Consider the following 23325-nt stretch of genomic DNA (forward strand, 5'->3'; position numbering starts at 1 on the left):
TGGCACCAACCCCGGAGACAATCTGACACGTACACCCAAGTGTCACCTGCGAGACTGAAAGCATCCACCCTCCAGAGACGTCTTCACGTTAAACGCCACAGGGCGCCTCGTGCTGCCCGCGTTATCCTGACAGACGGCGGGGGCAGAGCTGCCTCTGCAGCTGGAGCTCCCACGTCCCCTCCCATTGGTCAGCGAGCTCTGCACTTACCCAGCAGCGCCGGGGCAGAAAGCAGTGAATAAATGCTGCATCTGGCACGTGACACACGGCTGGACTCGGCCCTTGCCGGTCGCTCAGAAGCTAGCGAGCTCAGTGGTTAGTGAAATGGCAGGGTCTCCTGCGAGCAGGGACACAGGGCAGAGCTCCTCTGTGTGAGCCCCAAAGGCTGCTGTGTCCAACTCCCCTGACCTCGGGATCCCAGGCTCAAGGGGGCGCAGCCGCTGCAGCGCATGGAGAGTGCCAGGCAGAGCACCACAGCCCCCAGATCACTGCTTCCCGCCTGCGCCTCCCCTGCTGAGCCCCCATCCCAGATCCCTCTACTCGCCCAGGCCCTTCCAGATCTGTTCACGACAGGCCACTGCTCTTCCCCCTGCCCCCCGCAGGAAGGTGCTGCCTCAGGCCCCGACAGGGATCCCCGTATGCATGTGCCAGCTGCAGAGCCCCAGCAGGAAGCCAGGTATGCCCTGTACCTCCGAGTCTTCGCCCAGCCATCTCCCTCTACGAGGTGCCCAGCTGCACTCAGGGCCCTTCTCAGCGAGCTGGGCAGCACCGTGACGGCAGCAGATCAGAGCAGGTCATCCCTCCTCCTGCCTTGCCGGTGCTGGTAGGGCAGGAGCCCAACGGCCCCTTCTGAGCTGTGCCAGGTGGGCTGGGCAGGACTCAGGTCACCCCAGTGACACCCTCTCCCGCATCACCTGCTTCCCGAGCCTCGCTCTCCACCCTGTCTGCGTCATAGGCAGGGTCCTCCCGGATGAACTCGTAGTCCAGGTCCATGGGGTCACCCCGGCACCATTTACCTGCGCAGAAAGCACATTGGGTGGGAATCTGAGCGTCTCTCATCAGGGCAGGAGCTCAGAGCGACGCCTGGCCCTGCCAAAGCCACGGGGCAGGGAGATGCAGGGGAGAAGGCAAACCACGCCCAGGTGGGTCTCTGGGGAAAGGGGCACATCCCTGGAACTTTCAGTGCCTGGCTCCTCTCCCCAACCCTGGCCTGGGACCCATCTTCACGCTGCCGGGCTCTGTGAGAGCAGGCAAGGATGGGAAGTGGCATGTTGGCAGCAGAGCTACTACACAGTCCTGAGCCAGATCGAAGGGTGGGAGCACCGGGCCGGGAGAGGGACTAGGGCTGGGCAAGGGGAGAGCTAGGAGCCTTGGGGGTGTCTGAACAAAGCAGATGTTCCCTGTTTTGCTAGGAGCTCTGGCGCTGGGGGAACTGGCTCCTGGAGTGGGACTGGGCCAGGCAGCATCTAAACCCAGACTGGACAGAGCCCTGGGGACGGTCTGTAGGGAACCACCCTGCTGTGGCCACAGGTGATCTGACAGGGCTCTTCCAGCTCTAAGTTCCCTGGGCGGGGGAGCTGGCCAGCCCACAGGGGTATGGGCACTACGCTCCGAGGGCACCTACTCTTCAGCCGCATGGAAGAGGCCGTGTCCTCCCACTCCTCATCCTCAGGCCTGAGCTCCCACTGCTGGATCAGCTCGTTGATTTCCGCATCCAGCTGCTGGGCCTGCTCGTCGAGGCTGCTGGTGCCGCCCTGGAGCTCCAGAGCTGCCTGGGGAGATGGTTCCTGGGCCACGCTGGAGGCCTGGCGCGGAGCTGCGGTAAGGAAGGGGTTAGAAGGAGATGGTCAGTGCGTTGCTTTGCTCAGCCCTATATGGGTCTGCCTTTTACCTCCCCATCACCTGGCTCTGGGTAGGAGGGGACACCGCTCCCCTCTGGCTGCTGGATTTTGGCTCTCCCCATGTAATAAAGGGGGAGGCAGGGAGCGTCCGGGGTAAAATCTCCCCCACGCGAGGCCTGGGCCCCACCCAAGGGTGCCAGCAGTGCGCAAGGCCTTGTTCAGCCATCTGCACTGGGCAGGGCGAATCCCAGCCAGTGCCCAGTGTTGGGAGCTTCAAGCTCAGTGTGCGCACTGGGGTCTCTCGGGGGGCGGCCGTTTTAAGGCCATTGCCCTGTACCCCCAGAACGAGGTCACGTCTGACGATGCAGAGGAAAAACGAAGCCTGAGCTGCCACAACAAGGCCGGGCCAAGCAGCAGCTTTCAGACAGAGCCCCAGGAAAAGAATTCATCACGTCCCCCACCGCTGCCAGCACTGCGTTTAGTGAAGGGCAGCTCGGGAAGTCTCCATTCCCAGGTTTTGCAGGGGAAGGGGGTTCTCATGGCCCCCCTCTGCCCCACGCTAGCAAGAAAGCAGCCCCCTTCCCCCCACGATTTGTTATATTGGAGCCATTTTCCTTCTGGAGTTCAACTACAACAAAACCCCGCCACGTCTCCTTCACACTGAAATCCGCTAAGGCTGAGAGCCCCGCCCCCTCCAGGGTACTCCAGGTCAGCCACAGCCGGAGGGTAACCCAAAGAACACACGAGGCAGCGTGATCTGGTGGATCTAACCCCGGAGACAGCTCAGCCCTGTCCCATCTATTCAGGGGGGAGGAACCTCAGGGCCAGTGTACCTACGGGGAGCAGAGCCCCAAGCACACCTAAGGCCAGACAAGTACATTATAATCGCCTCGTGCAGGGGTTCTTACAAGAAAATTTTTGGTGGCCTCAGAGTGCGGCCACCAACTCTTGCTGGTGGCCGCTCTGACAATTTCCCCTAAATTACTTAATTTTAGGAAAAACAAATAAATCTGCGTATACACACACCCAAATCACTGTCATTTATTTATGTAGGGTTTTTTTCCGCAGACTCAATAATAAAAGTAATGTAGAGTTGTCGCTACTCTTTACTGGACCCAAACAGAATAGAAACACAAATAAGGTGCTTTGCATGTTTTGCTTTTTTTGGTTGATTTTGTTTTTTAGACGTGCTAGCTAGTAAATCTGCTACTGTGAAAAGTGATGTTTGTATATTTGTTAATATCACTTTTCACAGCAAACTTACTCAGCCCCAGCAAGCTGGGGGACAAATTAAGCCCTAGATGGGGAGGTGGGGAGGGTGGGGGAGGGCCAGGGGCAAAGGGGGGTGAGCCCAGGGCTGAAGCCTGAAGCCCTGAGGCTGTGGGATGAAGTCCACCGCCACATGCCAGAGCCTTCCGCCCATCACCCCAGGGCCAAAGCCCGAGCCCCACCACTCCCAGGAAGGTGGGGAACTCACACTGGTCACCTGCTCCTACAGCGTTTGTGGCTCCAGAAGGGGGCAAGGACCAGCCCCTGCTGGAGGCCCTGGGGAGGGGTGGTTGCTTTGCCCCTCTCCCCAATCACCACCCAGGAGGCTGTGGCCACAAGAAAAGCCCCTGGTGGCCGCATGCGGCCATTGTGGCTGCATTTGAGAAACTGATCTAGTCTGATGTCCTGCATCACAGGCCGGAGAATCTCACCCAGCAATTCCTGCGGCAGGTCCAGCACTTGTGTTTGAGCCAGAGCATGTGTTTTAAGAGACCCCCAATCTCAATGTAAAGACTCCAACTGCTGGGGAACGCACCACACCCCCAGATAAACTGTTCCAGTGGTCAACAGTCTGCACCTTATTTCTAGTCTGAATTTAGCTAGCTTCAGCTTCCAGCTGCTGCATCTTATTCTGCCTTTAAGAGCCCCGCAGGTGGAGAAGTACCCACGTAGGTTCTTGGAAACCATGATCAAGTCACCTCTTAACTTTCTCTTCGATAAACTAAATGGATCAAGTTTCCTTTGTCTCTCAGGCAGGTTTTCCAATCCTTGAATAGTTCCTGTAGCACTTTCCTGAACCCTTTCTAATTTGTTAGCAGTCTTGTGGCAGCGTGGACACCAGAACTAAACCTAGCAACCGGTAATGGCCTCACTAGCGTATGACCTATACCGAGGCAACAGCATCTCTCTACTCCCACCCGATAGCTCCCTTACACACCTGAAGATCGTGTTTGCCCTCTGAGCTAAAGCATCACCCTGCAAACTCATGTTCAGTCGGATTCCTTCTGCCACGACCCCTCAGTCCTTTCTAGTGTCCCACATTCCAGGACACAGCTCCCCATTTTAGACATGCGACCCACACTCTGGCAGAGTTAAAACACGAGCACGCTGTCCCCTTGACAACTGGCCCAGATTGCTCTGTGTAACGGACGTGGCATTATTCACAATGAAGCAGTGGACAGGTGGCATCTGCAAATTTTCCCAGCTAAGATTTTATGCTTTCTTCCAGATCGTTGTTCAAGATACTGAACAGCACTGACCCCGTACTGATCCCTGTAGGACCCTATTAGAAGAGGTCTCACTGGAGGATGATCCCCCATTAACTTTGAGAGCTATCCTTAACCAGTTTTTAATCCATTTAATATGTGCGACATTGTTCGCACTGTTCAAAAATCAACATGGCCCTGATCTCAGCGGAGGCTTCTCAGTGTACCGGAATACGCAGAACAGACTTTCCAGCTCCTGGAGCATTTCCCTCCCATCACCACGCTAACAGCGGATTTCACTCCCCCCAACTTCAATGAAATCAGGATCGGGCCCTTAAATCCCTAACTGCAAGACAGTTTAATCCCCTTTGCGCTGACAGTGCATTACTTTTCACAGCTGAAAGGTTCTGGGTTGATAAGGTTTAAGAGAATTAACTAGATGCCCTTTGTTACTGTGCTAAAACTGGGCACGGGGCTTGCACTGAACAGGTAAGAGCAGCCTGCACTGCAACACCGATCCTAACGCTCTGGGGACGCAGAAGGCTGACCGTGCTGATACGAATTCAAGATCGGGGCCTAAAGATGAGAAGACTGTCCCCTGAACCAGCAGCTTTGTTACAGCCTAGGGAAAAATTCCACTCTCAGCTCTTTCCTGATGCCCGCAGCTGATCCACATGGAGGCCCAGTGACACCGATGGCACTGAGTGAAGCTGCCCGATCGCACTGGGCTGCCTTGGCATCTAAAACAGTCCATTTAAAAGATGAATAAAGGCCCAGGGTTCCTGCTCCACGGAAGGATGGCTCCAGATCCCTCAAACTTCCAGTACGTAGGTGGGCACTGTCCTGCCCCCTGTTGGCAACACCCTTGGTTCCTCGCGCTAATCAGAGTCCGTTGCTAGGGCGGTAACAAACCATGGGGCCCAGGGCTGGGGCAGAGCTGTTAGGAACAGTGAGTTTTCCCCTTGCTGTGACACTGCTGGGGGGCACTAAGGGCTCCTGCAACTCCCTTTTGGGTTAGGACCCCCAATTTGATAAATGCTGGTCTCCCCCGTGAAATCTGTATAGGGTAAAAGTACACAAAAGACCAGATTTCACGTGGGGAAACCAGATTTCACAGTCCGTGATGTGTTTTTCATGGCAGGCCTGAGAGATGGGACTGGGAGACACCCCTTTATGCCAGAAAAGAGCAGAGCCTTCCAGCCACTCCCACCCCGAGAAAGAGCAGTGGGAGGAGGGGCAGCAGCGCAGTGGGTTGCTGGATGGGACATGGCCCCACACATCAGGGCAGCCTGGATTTCAGCACGGGGGCTCAACCCCATCTTTGTTCACATCCCCCCAGAGGGCAATGGGGTCAGAAGCCTGGTCCCCCATTTCTGGACTATCTGCCCCCCCCCCGCATGGCTCCATACACACAGGGGCGGGGTCTCCCCACCTCCCTCCCCAGATGCCGCACCCCCCCCGGATGGCCAACGTGAAGAGCGGATGGGGTTGGATTGAGCAGGCACCTCTCAGCTCCCCTGCCTTACCTTTCCCAGGGCTGGAGCTGCCATGTAATGGGTGTGGCCAGGGAGCCGCTTGCTGCTCCCTCTGCTGGGGAGCCTAGCACAGCAACACCCCTGGCTGAGCCCAGGGGCAACAGAGTCCCATTGCATGTGTGAGACAAGACACGCTGGGGGCAGGGCCCCGGGGGGGGAGGGGTACCCTGGCCCCCAGTATGGGGGAGAAGGAGCAAGGGCTTTCATCTCAGGCCTTTATCCAGACGAGGACGTGGCAGGTGTTAACTAACACGTGTCACCTAGCACCTTCCACGTCTTGGTCTGGACAAGGTCACTGATTCGGCCTCAGCCCCAGGGAGGCAGGGAAAGATCACGACCCCCCCTTCTCCACCCTTGGACAAACCTGATAAACTAAGGCACAGAGAGGGTCAGTGACTCACCCAAGGCCACACAGAGAGCCAGCGGCAGAGCTACAAATAGAACCCAGGAGTCCTGGCTCCCACACCCAACTCTGATCACGGCCCTGTCCCCATTTCAGGAGGGTCAGATCCTATTTTCCAAGCAACGCTTCCCCACTCTGCCCCTCTTGCTTCAGGCTATTTCCACAGAGTTCAGAGGTGTGTCCTTCTCTCCCCAAGGTCCTCCAACTTCCCAGCTCCCTGCAGGGGAGCTCATGGGTCTTTTTAACGCCGTGGTGGGTGGCAAGGATGCCCCTCCCCCCGCTCGGTCCCAGTGAGATGTCTCTCTAAAGCACCTTCCCCCGGGACGTACCCCAAAAAGTATCTTCTCCCCATGAAGGACATGCACCTTCTCAAATACCTCCTCACCCAAACACTAGGCTCTCCAACCTGATTCCCCGGCTGCCAGGTCAGCTCCTCCCTCCCAGGACTTTCGAACCCCCGCACACCCCTTGGGAGGATCGTAATCCCACCCAGGAGTGCCCCTTGGCTTTCCAGCTGCCTGGACAGAGAGGAAGGAGGCAGTTTGGACAGGAGCCACCAGAGACACCCCCACTAGGCCACCACCTCCCTCCCACTGGGAACTACATTTCCCTTATCAGCTGCCATCACTTCCTCCTAGTGACAATGGGGGATGGGGGGGGGGCTCTGCTCAGCATCACATGCCTCACTGGCAGCTCTCTCCCCACTCCTTCCCCCGCAAACCCAGAGCCCTTGGGGAAGGGCTGTAATTCAGTACCCCTTTGGGTGGAGGGCCACTATCTCTCTGCTGGCTTGCTCCCGGATAGCCTGCAGGGATCCCATTGGCTCCAGCTAAGCAGGGTCAAGCCAGTTCAGGGTTTAGAGGGGAAACCGAAGAACATCTTGTGCTGCATGTGGTCAGGCCCTAGCTAAGTCCACAGCTAAAGCACGCTGTGGAGGGGAGACCTCAGCACGGCCTCTAATCAAGCTGAAACACTGGACTGACCGTGCAGCATACACTGCGAGGGGACGCAGTCACAGCATGGTTATAGCAAGGCTACAGCCTAGGCCTTCACCGGGGCTCCTGCACCAATCCTCCGGCATGACGACTGGAGCAGGCGCTGTGCTGCTGTCAAGACATCAGAGCTAAATCCCGGGCACTTGTGCTCATTGAAGATCCCGGTGTACTCAGGGTGGGGAGGGATAGCTCAGTGGTTTGAGCATTGCCCCCTACTAAACCCAGGGTTGAGAGTTCAATCCTTGAGGGGGCCACTTAGGGATCTGGGGCAAAATCAGTACTTGGTCCTGCTAGTGAAGGCAGGGGGCTGGACTCGATGACCCTTCAAGGTCCCTTCCAGTTCTAGGAGATAGGATATTTCCATTAATTTATTTTTATTTTATTTATTTTCATGAGAGTCAGGGCGCTGCCAGGGGTCAGTGGGGGCGGGTGACGGCAACAGGACTCCCATGGGTGCTAGAGCAATGGCGGGCGAGTCCCAGAAACACTCAGGGTAAGCCTAGCTCTAAGGCCAGACTCTCCCCTGGCCCCAGGAGGAAGCAGAGTGAATGGAGTGGACAGCCTGGGGAGGGAGAGGAAACAGTTCTGCACGCAGAGAAGGAGAAGAAAAGACAACACTGCATGGACCTCAGCTAGGCCCAGGAAACCTGCTCCAAGGCGCGCACCCCTGCTACAGCTCTTTGTGGGGCTGCCTGGCAAGCTGCTGGAGCTCGGACACGTAGCAAAGCCAACAGCGAAGGGTGTTTAATTGCAGCACAGACATACCCAGTGGCTCTCTACCGGGGCTATTAAACTACTACAGCACAGCTGGCAGCGCTGAACGAGACTCACCAGCTCAGAGACTCGTGGGCCAAACTGCCAAATACACAGTTGCTTTGTTTGGATTTAAACTTTTCTCCCCTTCCCACGCTCAAGTCAGGGTTTGCAGCCCAAAGCAGATGAGGACTCGGGTTCTATTCCCAGATGTGCCATGGACCTGCTGCAAGCCCTCGGGCACGCCCTCTCCCCCCCCACCCCCCGGCCTCCATCTCCACCCTGCGTCTCATCTTCAACTGCGAGCTACTCGGGGCAAGCGCTGTTCCCTTGTTTTAAGTACACACAGCACCTAGCAGAATGGGGCCCTGATCTCAGGTGGGGTCTCTGAGCTCTACAATTCTACAAAGAAATAGTAAACATCCCGCCATTGGGATGAGAACTTGAAGGCAGACACGGAGCAGAGACGAAAGGGAAACTGGCCAGTTTGGTTTAACTGTTGACACTGACAAAAATGCAACAAAGAATTTGCCCAGTGGGATCAGTCCTGTAATAAACTTCCCCTCTTTGAGCCGGAGTTCACTGGTATACAAGGAAGGAAATGTTATTTTAGGGGAACCCATCCCACTCCGTGGGGGCTCCCGTGGAGGAGGGGAAGTGGGTATTGATCACTTCTAACAGCAGTGATTCTCCTACCTGCAGGAGCAAGCGGGGGGCAGGCGGCTGTCCTGCTTCCCCGCGTGGACGAGACGCTAGCCTCAGCGATCGGTTTGGTGACAGGCTCTCGCCGAGCGCTCACAGGCAGCGGTACAACAGCAGGGAGTCCTGTGGGAAATTGAAACAGCAGCAGCTGTAAATCACACACCAGCTTGTGGGGCATAACAGAATTTCACAGCGGCCCTGCCACCAGCACTGACTGAAAATTGATCAGAGTCACTTCGAAACAGAGACACAGCACACCATCCCAGCGCAGACTCGGGGCCCGAGCCGAGCCCCCGCTGCACCCAGGGAAGTGATAGCGGCCACCACAAACCAGCGGGTCTGACCCTCCTCATGTCACCACGTCAGCAAAGATAAAAGCATCCAAGTGTGAAACCGGTCACCAGTGCAAGAAACACACAGATGGAGAAGAAATTCCTCATTGCCCTTGGTGCCAGGCTGGCCCTGAGCGCTGCAAAGACCACCTCTCCTTAGTGCGCCGCGGCTACCACATTCTTTTTAAGTTGGCACAACCCATCTTGGAGCACTGTGCCAGCACGCTGTAAGTCAGTTTGCTCACCATGGGATTAGCAATGAATTAATGAGGGCAAGGACCGTCTCTGGTCTGTGTTTGTGCAATGGGGTGCTGGTCCCCGGCTGGGGTTCCTAGGCACTGCCACAATACAAATAGCAGCAGCTGCCACCCACAATTCAGGAGTGGTTCATTTCAGGTTGTTCTGTGCCAGGCCAGTTCAGCCCCACTCTGTGGTGTGTCAGTTCAGACCCACCATGTCATGCCCTTAGTATGTTCAGTCAAACGGGTCGGCAGAAAAGTTTGTAAAAATAGCCATAAATAGAAAAGACATTGATTTAAAAATAAATACCCCTCCTCCCCTCCCCCAGCGGACACATCTACACTGCAATTAAACACCCATGGCTGGCCCGTGTCGGCTGACTCGGGCTTGCGGGGCTGTCAACCTACAGTGTAGGCGTTTGGGCTCGGGCTGGAGCCTGAGCTCTGGGACCCTGTGAGTGGGGAAGGTCCCAGAGCCCAGACTGCAGCTTGAGTCTGAATCTCTACACCGCGATGTTACAGTCCCATAAGCCCGAGTCATCTGACGTGGGCCAGCTGTGGGTGTTTAATTGCAGCATAGACATACCCAGTGGCTTCTCTACTGACGCTGTTAAACTGCTACAGTACAGCTCACAGCGCTGTACTAACCTCCCCAGCTCAGAGATTCATGGGCCAAAGGCCTTAGTGTCAACGTCTAGCAAATGACTTGGGCCAAAGACAGTTCACCCTGAAGTATGAGCTGGAATCTGGAACCGGAGAAACGAGAATGCCCAGCACTCTAACCTCCTCCCCCACTCGCAGTTGAGATTTCAGGCGGCTGACAGGTACCTGCTACAGCATCAAGACCACACAAGGCCTGAGGTCAGCCCTACAGGAGGGACACAGAAGGCATCTAAGCACAACCAAAGAGGACATTGGCTCTGTTTCTTTGGGCCATCCCAATTGTCCCAGTAGCACAACCTGCCCATCCAGTTACCGGCAATGACAATGCACCAGGAGCGGTCTGGGCTCCAGAGGCAGAGCTGCCTCGGCAGCCAGGCAGCCCGCGGCAGGAGCTGTTTGGGGAATGCCACGTTAGCAGAAAGGCAGGGCGGTTCAGACACAGCAGCAGCGTCACCAGCCAGAAGCACTGAAAAATCATCAGTTGGGTTTAAAACCCACAAGATATTAAAAAAATACATGTACACATTTTGGGTTCTTTTTATTTGCCTTCTGGTTTCTGAGCCTAAAAGGTTACATGGAGGTCACATTTTCAAACTTTTCCCTGCCATCATAATGGCTAGAAACTTGCTTTTTATAGACAAGCCAAAGCTGAGATTCATAGAATATCAGGGTTGGAAGGGACCTCAGGAGGTCATCTAGTCCAACCCCCTGCTCAAAGCAGGACTAATCCCCAGACAGATTTTTGCCCCAAATCCCTAAATGGCCCCCTCAAGGATTGAACTCACAACCCTGGGTTTAGCAGGCCAATGCATTATTACATATTCATGTGACTCCAGGAGCTGGGGCTTAAAGACAGGCACTAACTATGTTCTGACTCATGATAAAGTCACACAAGTTGGCAATGCTGCAGTCACTACTGACAGATGTTCAATAATAGCAAAAATAATCCTCCCAGGATGGTATAAAAGCCAAGGACCAAGGGATCCAGCTATGGAACGGCCTTCCTGAGCCACTAGCTGAATCTAGACTCAGAGCAACTTTAGGGATACAGAGAGCCTTGGCCTCTGACAAAGCCTGTTACTGGAGCAACATTCATAACTCTCCTGCCCCCCTAGAATAAAAACCAACCAACCAACAAAACCCACCATAAGATGAACTTTTACCCCCAAAGGGAGCAGAACCAAAGACTCCAAGAAGTCCAATTGCTAATCGATATTACATGGGAGGTGCCCACATGCTACGTGATGAGTGGCAGTACAATCCCTGACATTGCCTGATCCTGACCTACCTACTTACTCAGGCACCATCCCCTTCGTGAGAGTTAGTAGCTGGCTGGACGCCTCTGTGTTTGGCTGAGATTATGTTTTATTTGCATTTGATTTTCAAGGAAAAGGAAGATGCAAGAGGAAGCCCTGGAGTCAGTGACCCCTGACCCTTCTCATGTGACAGACAATCTTTGTAACCCTCACCTAGGTCCCTTCATGAGCCACTTGGACTGCTGGTGTTGGCAAGGCTTGATTCAAGGCACTTCCGTCCTGCTAGAATGCCTCATCCTCTTTTATACAACGCTTGTGCAATACTTTCTTAGTCAATAGTTTAGGGCTAACTTTTCAAAAGTCTATTGGTCTCCCTTTCTAAGTAAGGAGGACTTTCTGTTTAAGGGAATAGGAAGATGGGGCTGTTGCATCGTTGGTTTCGTATTATTTATAAATCTTATACTTTTCTGAGCCAGTTCTGTTACAGAATTAAAACCCAAACAAGTTATGGGATAAACAGGTACACAAAATGTAAAACATGGCTAACGTTTTTCCCTATGATTTAAGTGCATGAGCCACAGACTTACATTGCCCCTATGGTCCAACACAGATCACAGACAAAGATCTGGGCATGCCGGTCTTCACTAGACACCCACAAACAAGGTGAAAGAAAACCTGCCACGTTTTCTTCTGGCCATAGTGTAAATGCTGAGATTCAATGCAGAATTAATGAGGGCCAAAGCAATGAACCAGTCAGCCTTGTATAAAATGGCACACTTTTACTTTGCAGGCTACATCTGTGAGCAACAGAACAAACAATGGAGGCCAATAGGCGATGACTCCACCAATTACAATCAGAAATGTCCGACACAGATCTCTGAGTTATTAGTATGTAAATATCCACACAAAGCAGAACAATTGTCACCAAAATGGTTATAAAGACACTTATGGAATAAAGAGGCAAAAAACTGTTGAGCAGTCTGGTAAGTTGTTGATACATTTCCTGTTGAGGGTTTCTAACATACCAGGGAAACTGAGATAAACCAACATGGTCTGATAAGAAGACCCTGTACTTTTTAATTGCCTCGTAAGGCCTCCTTTTAACCACAGTCAAATGTCTCTCAATGGCTGTGTCTAACAAACTAAAAGTGGCAGCTCTTAGGGCGACAAACATACTGCCTTTCCTAATAAACCATCTTGGAGTTTTCCTTCCAGACATAAGAACGTTACTTAGTAAACTGTGCCAATTAACAGATCACAGAGAGTTAGACTGCCAACCAAAAAGTACATACAGTTGTGCAATTTGTTATTTTTCCATAGGGCAACCAACACCATCAAGTTCTCCAGGACTATGAAACTACATATGAGCAGACATGCAACATTTGTTCAGTCTATGTGATCAGTTGCTTTTTCTCCTAGAATAAGTTTTCCTGTAGGATTATAATGTAGCACTATCAGAGAGCCAGCCTCTTCCCTTCCTTGAGGGCTGAAATAGGACTCTTCCATCTTTAAAAGGTCTGAACGGCTCATCCTCTTTCATACAACAGCTGCGCAATAGTTTCTTAGCCAGTAGTTTACAGCCAATTGTTTAAGAGTCCATTGCCCTCCCGCCCCACGTAAGAGGGATTTCTGTCTGGGTCATAGCAGGATATGGAGAGGTGGTTGTTGTCAAAAGGGAAGTAGGTAGCACAGGACCCCAGGTACTTGTGAGTGTGTTAGAAATATAGACAGTAGGGCATTTGGGCCATCACAAAATAACCCTGAACCACTCATCTCCCCCGTTTTCTATATACCTCCTCAAATCATGCCCTCTTCCTTAAAAGCAGTGCCTTTTAATTTTCCCCCAGGCCCTCTGCAGTAGGCTTTTAGTCATCCTAACACCCTTGTTTTCAGTAATTGCCCAGGGCTCTCATTTACTGTCTTGTATTATTTAACTGTGTAAAGCATCTAGGGTTAAGGTGTAATGTAAGGTGTTATATAAAAACAGAAAAATAATTCTTTAGGGCCCCTTAAACGTGATGCTAGACAAAAACAAAACAATGTAGTTGTTGCTAGGGTATTATTTAAGGTGTGTCATAGGGATGTCTCTCTGCTGCAAAATAATTATTTAGTTATGGAAATGAACTTAATTTCCTGTTCTTGGCATCTCTTTAAGCTGTAGCAGATAAATCCAATCTAAAAAACATGTTTACGTTATTTTTTAAAAGTTGGGATAGCAGAAAATGGAAATAAAATGTTTAAAAGCTAATTTTATTTATTTTTAATCCTGTGATTAAAAATTATTTTGCTGCAAACACTAACAATTCTTTTAGAAGACAGGAGGTGGCGGCTTGCGGGGATACGTTTCTTCAGATAGGCCATGTCTCAATTATTAAGTAAAAGGAAAAAATTGTGTGAATAAAGGCTTTGCTCCTCCACAATTTACAAATGCTAGCCCTGTATAAACGGTCATTCTTTCACTAGACCACTACAAAATATCCCCATGACATGGATTTTGGTTATTTTACCTTTTCAAGTTTGTGAGAGTGTGTGTGAGAGAGAGCGCGTGCTACAAAGCTGCTTCACTTCCATTTATCAATGTTCTGTTTTCTTGTGTTATCTTTAAAAGCACGTGTGACAGCTACAAAGCATTTATCAGTGCCCACTGTTTCCATGTTAAACTTCTAAACGTTCATTTGTTAAAACTTTACTCGGAGCAATTATGTTTAACAGAATTTAGATTTTTTTAAAAGTCAGGAAGAAATAATAAAAAGTGGTAAAAAGTGTTATGATCTCTTTGACATAGGCTAGTTTGAACTCATTTTTCTTTTAAGTTAGGCTGCATGTGTGTTTTGTATCATGTAATGCTGAAGGGAATGTAAAGCTTTCTTTACAGTTTACAAGTAATAAGTTTTTAGAGCAATATAGGTTTGTTTGGGATTGTCTTTGAATGCTGGGCAATTCATTTAGACAAAGCATTAGCTTGCTTTTTAAAGTTTTTTTTTTCTTTTTTTTTTTTTAAGACTGGGGTATTTCTACAAAATATCCCCAAGACAAAAACTTGAGCGTGAGTGCTACAAAGCATTTATCAAGGCTCTGTTTTTTCATGTTAAACTTACAAGTTTATTTGTTAAAACTTTACGTGGTGTGATGATATTTAACAGAATTTAAGCTTTTTAAAAAAGTTAGGAAGAAATCGCATCATCATCTTTGGTAAAAAGCATGATCACTTCTTTCACAATAATTAGTTTACACTAGCGTTGGGACCGAGATGGGATTTCTGATCTGGCACAAGCTGCCAGGGCAGGGGAGTTTAGGGAGCCCCATGGAGTTGGCATTTACAAACATGCACAGCTAATCAGCAGCACCCCCCCCTCCCCGACGTTGTACATCACCCCAAAAAACACGGAGATCCAAACCCGCTTGTCAGGTTTGAAAGCAAAGAGCTAAGAGAGCAAAGGGCGAGAAGACAGAACTGCTCTGTCTCTGCCATAGGCTCATTTGTCTCCTTAAAAAAACATCCCCAGCGACCCCTGCAGCAGAATCCTCCCTAGCAGGGCTTTGATCCTGGTGCTGATCAGTCCCTGGGGGGAAGCCCTGGTTTGCATTTCCTCTGAGGCAAGCCTTGCTTTAATCTTTGTGGCTAAGGGGCTCCCTTGCTGGGAGGAAGACATAACAGAGATCAAGAAGAGTTAAGGGATAAAGTTGCTGATGAAGCCTGATCTGTCAAACCAGATGGAGAGGGGAAGGAGGAAGAAGACAGAGTGGGGAGAAGAGACTGCCATTCTCTAAACGGGACCAGCGAAGGAAAACACAAGTTGGGCAGGGCTAGGGTGACCAGATGTCCCAATTTTATAGAGACAGTCCCGATATTTGGGGCTTTTTTTTTTTTTAAAATATGGGCTCCTATTACCCCCCACCCCTGTCCCGATTTTTACACTTGCTATCTGGTCACCCTAGGCAGGGCCTTTTGTTTGCTTCTTTAGGGTGGATGTTGAAGAAATGATCCCAGTATCCCCCTCCCACACTGGAACTGTAGGTCCTGTCTGGAAGGCTCTCTAGAGTTGCCAATTGTGGTTGGAGGTATTCCTGGAGGTTTCATCACATGACAATCTCCAATTAATCTGTAATTCCTGGAGTCTCCAGGGCACTCCTGGAGGGTTGGCAACCTTTATTGGGAGTGGTGAGCATTGTATGCATTGCGTGTGTATTCTGTTTTGGTGATTGTTAATAAATAGAGGTTAAGGATATTACTCCCAATAAGGCAGATGAACTTTTCCTGCTGGCCACTCAGGACTGGGTCATGGCTGGGAGGAGGCTGAGCCATGTCAGGGCCGAGGCAGAGCTCTGGTTCGAGGCACACAGGAGAGATGTCGGCCTGCCCAGCCTCACCCGAGTCCTGCCCAGCTCCCATCTCAGCACGTCCCCAAACAGGAACAAACAGCTGCAGCGGCAAGTGTTGGCATCTCAGCCTCCTGCCCCACACCTGTCCCACCTGAGGGTGCTCTCAGATGAGAGGCCATGCACTGACTGAGCTGCAGGACTGAGAGGGGTGGCCATGGTGAGGGGAAGTGGGCACAGCCCAGTTTGGGGGGAGATAGATCTCTCCCCCACAGCCAGGCACACGTTCTGCCATGCAGCAGCACTGTCCACTCAGGTTTGGCCTCACTGCCCCGCCCCCAAGATAGAAGGCCTGTAGGGCCAAACCTGAGTGGGCACACCAGCCAGTGGGGCGGCAAGCATTGCTCCTCCTCACCACTGCCATGGGGCCACTGCTGTCTCAGGAGCATACCACCCTGGCCCCATGCCGCAGGGCAAAGAGGGTGAGAGGCACAGGGATGAGGCATGAGGGCTGAGCATGGCACAGACTCAGTGGACAACAGCTGCAGCAGGGATGGACGGTGCACACTACGAGAAGGTTCTCAGTGCTTCTGCCAGGGCTCATTCCAGTAGCTCTGCAATGAGGCCCGTGGCCCACTCTTCATGGTCCCGCATGCTGGGCAGTTGTTTTCCCTGGGACAAAGGTGGTTCAGACCCCTTGTTACCTGCTCCTGGTGCTCCACCCAGATGGGCTGTGATAGCCCAATGTGCACCATGCCCCAGGTGATGTTTTTTTACCGTTAGAGCAAGATGATGGAGGGGATCTGGTCACCGGCACCTCGGCAGGGGGAGGGGCTGGATGTGGTAGACTCGCCCATCTCTTGTCAAAGGCTTTGCGCGGGGCCCTCCCCACATCGGGACTGGGGCAGCCGATTCCTTTCACCAGGGAGTTCAGCTTCTCCAGGAAGGAGCCTGGGGCAAACTGGCCTGTTGGCAGAGAGGAGGAGAATCATGGTGCTGCAAGGTGTCACGTCATTACTGGCTTCTGTTCCTTCATTGGCACAGAGGACCGCCACCCCCCACTTCCCCTCCTATCACACACACACCCACCCTGACCCCCTTCCAGCTCCTCCCCTGTCTCAATCACTCCAGAAGCCAATCTAACATAATGCTGGAGAATGTGGCATGGCCCAGATTTGAGGGGCTCACTAGGGACACACTGCCCTGGCTAGAAGAAAGCTTAGGAGAAACTGAGGCAGAAGGTGGGGAAGTGACTTGACCGCAGTCACGCAATGGGTCTGGGCAGAGTCAGTCCTAGAACTCAGATGCCCAACTACCTGCTCTATCCACTAGGACATGCTGCTCTTCCATGCTTTGTTCTCAAAAGATAAAGGGCATTACCTTCATTTGGCAGGCTGGCAGCCTCCATTGTCCCGTCTCGGGCGCTCTGCAGATGTCTGGATGGTTGATTTCTGAGCATGGATCTCAAAGCTGTAACAGCAAAATGTTACTCTGAGGGAGGCTGCTTCCCAGCAATGGGCAATACGCACGGCTCCAGAATGCAGGAGCCACTATGGAGCATGGCTGAGGTTTCCAATGGGCGCTAACTCCCTTTGCCTCCAGGTCCCAGTGTATGCTGCTGTTTTCCTTACAACAGTCTTCTGTCTGTCCTTGTGCCACAGCAGCCAGCCCCACACAGCATCGGAATAGGCAGGCCCACAGGCCTGTGTGTTGTCTGTAACCAGCCTTGGAGGTCTCTCCTTAGGGCTCCGAGCCAGCGTGGAAGCACTGCTGTGGAATGGAGCTCCTTGCTCATTAACCTCATTATGTAAACACCTGACAAGTCAGTAGCAAACCTGACCCTGCTCTAGGGTTGCCAGGTTTTGGATCTAGCAGTGTCCAGTCAGTGGAACTGACCGGACACCAAAAGTCCCGTTACCCCAGGGGAAGGTGTTGGGTCATCAGCTCATCCGGGGCTGCCTCCTACCTGCGTCTCATGGGCAGGAAGGCAGCAGGCTCTATGCCAGGCTGCAGCGAGAGCCCGGCTGGGGCCAGGGAGTGGGTGGAGAGGATTGAGTGAGGAGAAAGGGGGAGGGGGACATCAGCAAGCAGGGAGGGGCAGGGGGGAGAGCAGCTAGTGGAGGATGGGGAAGAGGCAGGGGGCCTGGTTTTCAGAAAGTAAAGAGTACCCTACCCTGCTCCACCAAGCCTAATGCCCTGCCCATCCCCCACACTCGAATAGCCAGGGCTAGGAGATATGGCACAGCAAAAACTATCTGGAGAACCTGGGGCTGCGGGCTGTATGGACAGAGACTCCTGCTGAGCCAGTCTAGCTGCATTCACTGTCCACTCCCCGTGGCTTACAGCTGAACCCCTCTGTCTGGGCAGAGTCTCAGGAGGGCAGTGGAGGTGCAGTTAGAATTCAGAGCTGGAGCAGCCCCATCAAGGCCAAGCTGGCCCTTCCCCAGTGGCCAGTGCAGGGCAGACTGGGCTCACACTTAGAGGTTCACAGATTTTTAAGGCCAGAAGGGACGGTTGTGAGCATCTAGTCTGACCTCCTGTAGAACACAGGCCAGAGCTCCTCACCTAGGGATTCCTGCCTCTGGCCTATAGCCTCTGGCTGACCTAGAGCAGATCTTTCTGAACGAGACACCCAGTCTTGTGTTCTCCTTCCTATGAAGCCTTTAAAACATCACACCTCTAGGCTAGCTGATCCAGGGGTTGAAGTTCATGCCTCATCTGAGGATCCTGAAGCACTTTGCAAAGCTGAGTGAAGATCATTAGCCTCCATTTTGCAGGCAGGGAAACTAAGGCACCAAGAGGTGACTTGCTGTGAGGACATGGGCAGCACCAGGCAGAGAACCCAGGAGTCCTGGCTTCCAGTCCAGGCTCTATCCCCTGGACCATGCTGCCTTTCACTATTTACTTACTGCTATCTATAATGACATTAGGAAGGCACCATCTGCTCCTGGACATCATTTGAAGCACAAAGCCCCAGAAGAACTCCACCCTAAGGGCCAGCAGGCAGGGTTTTCCCCACTCAACCCTCAGCCCCAGCAGGCCTCAACTTTTCTGGCTGTCTGTGCACATGGTCCCCGCAGAGAGCCCTGGTGGGCAGCTGGGTGGAAGCTTGTTCCACAGCCGAGGCCCCGCCCAAAGAACACTCCACCACCTGCCACCTGTTCAGTCAAGGAGAGTCCAGCTCCAGCATCTCCCTGGGCAGCAGAGAGAGGCAGGTCCAGGCCATCTAGCCTGACTCCGTTGCAGAATTCTGTGCCAAGCCTGCTAAAGGAGACCATTCATGGGGTGGATCAATCTGTATTTGGGGGGTGGGGGGGGGTCAGAACTGCCTGGATTCAAGCTGCCTTTCGACAGCAGCACACGCTGGACTTGGGCCCTGTTTTCATCACTAGCTCTACTTCGAGCTGTGGCAAAGCATCCGGAAGACTGCAGACCCCAGATACTCATCTCCCCCTTGGTACGCTGCTGCCCAGCCTGAGAGGCCAAGCAATAAACAGGGAAAATGGAGACAGCCTGGGATTTTCTGGCAGTTTTGTTTACAAGTTTTCAGGTCTTTAAGGGATTGTCTACATGGGGAGATTGACTGGTACTCCAAAGTGGAGCAATTATTCTGGAACAAAGTCACTTATTTATGTACAGTGTCCACACAGGGAGCTAGTCTTAGAGCGCTGTAGCAGATCAGTGATAGTTACCCTGCTATAGCTATGCCCTGAAGTTTCTCTGACCTGTGTAGATAAGGCCTAAGCCTCCAAGATAACATTCAAGGCAGGGTCAGAGATCTGCAAAGATGCCCACATAGAAGTCAGGGCAGTCTCTTGGCCTGAGAACACTGCAGGTCCTCTGCTCTATATTATTCCTCCCCCAGCCAGCGTAATCAGCAGAGTGGTTGGGCCCGGTTCTCAGTTACTCCATTCTGCACTTGGGGCAGGGCTGGAGGGGGATCATGGGCTTTAGACCACCTTTACACTTCTTTATTCTGGGACTACGCAGTGGCCAGCCCTACTCCTAGTGTAAGCGAGAGCAGTGTGGTACGCTCCAGCCATGCCCTGATCCACCTGTTATAATAACTGGGCCTACACATTTATCCTGTGAGCTCAACTGTGAGAAGCGAGTGAAAGTTCATGTTATGTCCCAATAACCTACGAGAACAAATATTGATGGGAAAAGATAAAAAAGGGAGACAGATTGAATTAGTCTGTACAAAAAGGCCTCCTGGTATAACTCAAGGACTTTGTTAAGATCATGTCTGGTGAACAGGAACAGTGAGAGACCAAAAATCAATTAACCCACACTGGTGTGTTGGAAATTAGGTTTAATGGGCGGACAAAATAACGAGGGGATGGGCTATTCCACCCAACACTCCCTGGCTATGGGAATGAGCCTCAGCATCACAGCTGCCACCTGCACCATTGCGTAAGATCCTGAACCTTCGTCCATCCTGGTCCTGAGAGATGTCCTGATCACACTCGGCCAGACAGCGGGACCCAGATGACATCACCATCTCAACTGGCTCCAGCTGAATCCCAAGCACCCCCTGCGATGTGAGACTGTTTTCCTTGCCCAAACGTGTCCTTTTCCAGCTGTACCTTATTTCTCCACTTTCCTCTCTCCCTCTCCTTTTTCCTCCCGTTTGCTATGAACGTGGTGTCACTGGCCAAGACTGTATATTTTGCAACAATGCTTTAAGCCTGTGACCAGAAAGAGGCAGCTCAAAGCAATGCCCTAAACAGCTTGATGCTAGTACAAGCTTGCCAGGTCTTGGAGTGGCTCGTAAGACCCTGGGGCTGGGCCTGTGTTTTTCCAGCAGCGAGGCTGCAAGTGAGAATCAACTCCAGAGACTGAAGCTACATTTTCTAACTTAGCTGTTCTTTTCTTTTCCCTTGTGTGCGCATTTGTCGTGTTTTGTCTTCTGGGAAACAGGACTGGACTTTAAACAGCTCTAGCCCATCCCTTTCCCCCCAAAACAACACTTATCACAAGGTGGTTTTTCCTTCTAAAGTCTCTCTCCAGCTACAGGGAACAAAGGATGCTGTTCAAATGAAAGCCTTATTTAAACATTTCAAAGCCTTTAAATGCTTTTCTTCTCTTCTGTATCTTTAATAAAAGGTTAAAAGTATTTTCAATGGTGTGTTTGCCATAGGACTCAGCAGGCTGAAGTTTCTGAACCAAAACCCACATCTTGTTCAATGCCTTTGACTCTCTGGGCCCCTTTTATCCATCTAAATTAATACTCTTCCCCGCCGCCCACACAGAATGCTGAGAGCAGGGCAGGTTCAGGTTCAGAAACCTTCTGCCAGCTCCACATCAGCTGCAGAGCAGCTGCACAAGGGGATTCTCAGCAGGCCATTTCCACCTGTTTTATGGTGCTAGAATGGCAGAAAGGGGCCTTGGCATAACAGAGAATCAGGTCCCCCAAATCTTGGGTGTTGAGTCAGGACTCTCCAGTTTGCTTTCACCGGCCATGCCCTATAGACCAAGGCACAAGAGACTCAGGGCTTTTTTCTACCAGCGATGCAGATTTGTCCTTCTTAAAACTTTATTTTAAAGTTTTTAGAAGAAGTTAGAATTAAACATTTTAAAAATTATCTTGGGCCTTGTCTACAGGAGAAAGTTGCACTAGGCTTATTTTGCTTTGGCTTAAATCAATTTGGAATCAAACAGGTATGTTTCTAGTGGGGTCCCACAGGGATCAGTTCTTGGCCCTACGCTATTTAACATTTTTACCTACAACCTGAAAGAGCACATAAAATCATCCCTGGTAAACTTTGCAGATGGCACAAAGACGAGGTGGGGGAAGCAGTAAAGAAGGAAGCGGACACTGATACAGAGCCACCTTGGTAAGCTGGGTACAAACAGCGTGTATTTTAATATGGCCAAATGTAAATGCATATACCTAGGAACAAAGGCTGTAGTCATGCTTACGGGATGGGGGTAGGGTGACCAGACAGCAAGTGTGAAAAATCGGGACGGGGGTGGGGGGTAATAGAAGCCCATATAAAAAAAAGCCCCAAATATCGGGACTGTCCCTATAAAATCAGGACATCTGGTCACCCTAGATGGGGGACTCTATCGTGGAAGCAGTGGCCCTGAAAAGGACTTGGGTGTCATGGTGGAGAACCCCAGAACATGAGCTCCCAGGGTGACCAAAAGGGCCAATGCAAGGTAGCATTTAATTTCAGAAAGGGGAACTACACAAAAATCAGGAGATTAGTTAAACAGAAATTAAAAAGTACAGTACCAAAAGTGAAATCCCTGCAAGCTGCATGGAAACTTTTTAAAGACACCATAATAGAGGCTCAACTGAAATGTATACCCCAAATGAAAAAACATAGTAAGAGAACCAAAAAGTGCCAGCGTGGCTAAACAACAAAGTAAAAGAAGCAGTGAGAGGCAAAAAGGCATCCTTTAAAAAGGGGAAGTTAAATACTAGTGAGGAAAAATAGAAAGGAGCATAAACACTGGCAAGTGAAGTATAAAAATATAATAATTAGGAATCAGAAGCAGGAAGCCTGCTACACGACCAGTGGGGCCACTGGGCAATCGAGATGCTAAAGGAGCACTCAAAGATTATAAGGCCATTGCAGAGAAACTAAATGAATTCTTTGCATCAGTCTTCACACAGCTGAGGATGTGAGGGAGATTCCCAAACCTGAGCCATTCTTTTTAGGTGACAAATCTGAGGAACTGTCCCAGATTGAGCTGTCATTAGAGAAGGTTTTGGAATAAATTGATAAATTAAATAGTAGTAAGTCACCAGGACCAGATGATATTCACCCAAGAGTTCTGAAGGAACTCAAATGTGAAACTGCAAAGCTATTAACCTATCATTTAAATCAGCTTCTGTACCAAATGACTGGAGGATAGCTAACGTGACATCAATTTTTAAAAAAGGGCTCCAGAGGTGCTCCTGTCAATTACACACTGGTAAGCCTGACTTTAGTACCGGGCAAACTGGTTGAAACTATAATGAAGAAAAGAATTGTCAGACACATAGATGAACATAATTTGTTGGGGAGAAGAGTCAACATGTTTTTTGTAAAGGGAAATCATGCCTCACCAATCTACTAGAATTCTCTGAGGGGGTCAACAAGCATGTGGACAAGGGAGATCCAGTGGATATACTGTACTTAGATTTTCAGAAAGCCTTTGACAAGGTCCCTCACCAAAGACTCTTAAACAAAGTAACCTGTCATGGGATAAGAGGGAAGGTCCTCTCACGGATCAGTAACTGGTTAAAAGGCAGGAAACAAAGGGAAGGAATAAATGGTCAGTTTTCAGAATGGAGAAAGGTAAATAGTGGTGTCCCCCAGGGATCTGTACTGGGCCCAGTCCTATTTAACATATTCATAAATGATCTGGAAAAAGGGGTAAACAGTGAACAGGCAAAATTTGCAGATAATACAAAACTACTCAAGATAGTTAAGTCCAAAGCAGACTGCGAAGAGCTACAAAGGGATCCCACAAAACTGGGTGACTGGGCAACAAAATTGCAGATGAAATTCAATGTTGATAAATGCAAAGTAATGCACATTGGAAAACATAATCCCAACTACACATATAAAATCATTGGCTCTAAACTTGCTGTTACCACTTGAGAGAGATCTTGGAGTCATTGTGGATAGTTCTCTGAAAACATCCACTCAATGTGCAGCGGCAATCAAAAATGCTAACAATGTTAGGAAGCTTTAGGAAAGGGATAGATAATACAACAGAAAATAACATAATGCCTCTTTATAAATCCATGATACGCCCACATCTTGAATACCGTGGGCTCATCTGATCGCTCCATCTAAAAAAAAAAAAAAAAAAAAAAA

The 23325-nt window shown here is 50.9% G+C and overlaps 1 protein-coding gene and 1 pseudogene across 1 annotated transcript in view; both read right to left on the bottom strand.

Annotated features, from left to right (window-relative positions):
- Positions 1–877: 877 nt before the first annotated feature.
- Positions 878–23325, bottom strand: part of LOC113407731 — a 31330-nt gene continuing 8882 nt past the window's right edge. The window contains exons 2-6 of the mRNA XM_029912829.1: positions 16892–16981; positions 16289–16477; positions 8696–8824; positions 1623–1814; positions 878–1014 (exon numbers count right to left, since the gene is read on the bottom strand). Of these exons, the coding sequence (XP_029768689.1) occupies positions 878–1014; positions 1623–1814; positions 8696–8824; positions 16289–16477; positions 16892–16970 (726 nt within the window). The 5' untranslated portion in view covers positions 16971–16981. The remainder of the gene's footprint in view (positions 1015–1622; positions 1815–8695; positions 8825–16288; positions 16478–16891; positions 16982–23325) is intronic.
- On the bottom strand, positions 11836–12556 carry LOC115271134 (annotated as a pseudogene).

This window comes from Terrapene carolina, unplaced genomic scaffold, assembly GCF_002925995.2.
Source record: "Terrapene carolina triunguis isolate 2854851 unplaced genomic scaffold, T_m_triunguis-2.0 Scaffold249, whole genome shotgun sequence".
Taxonomy (NCBI): domain Eukaryota; kingdom Metazoa; phylum Chordata; order Testudines; family Emydidae; genus Terrapene; species Terrapene triunguis.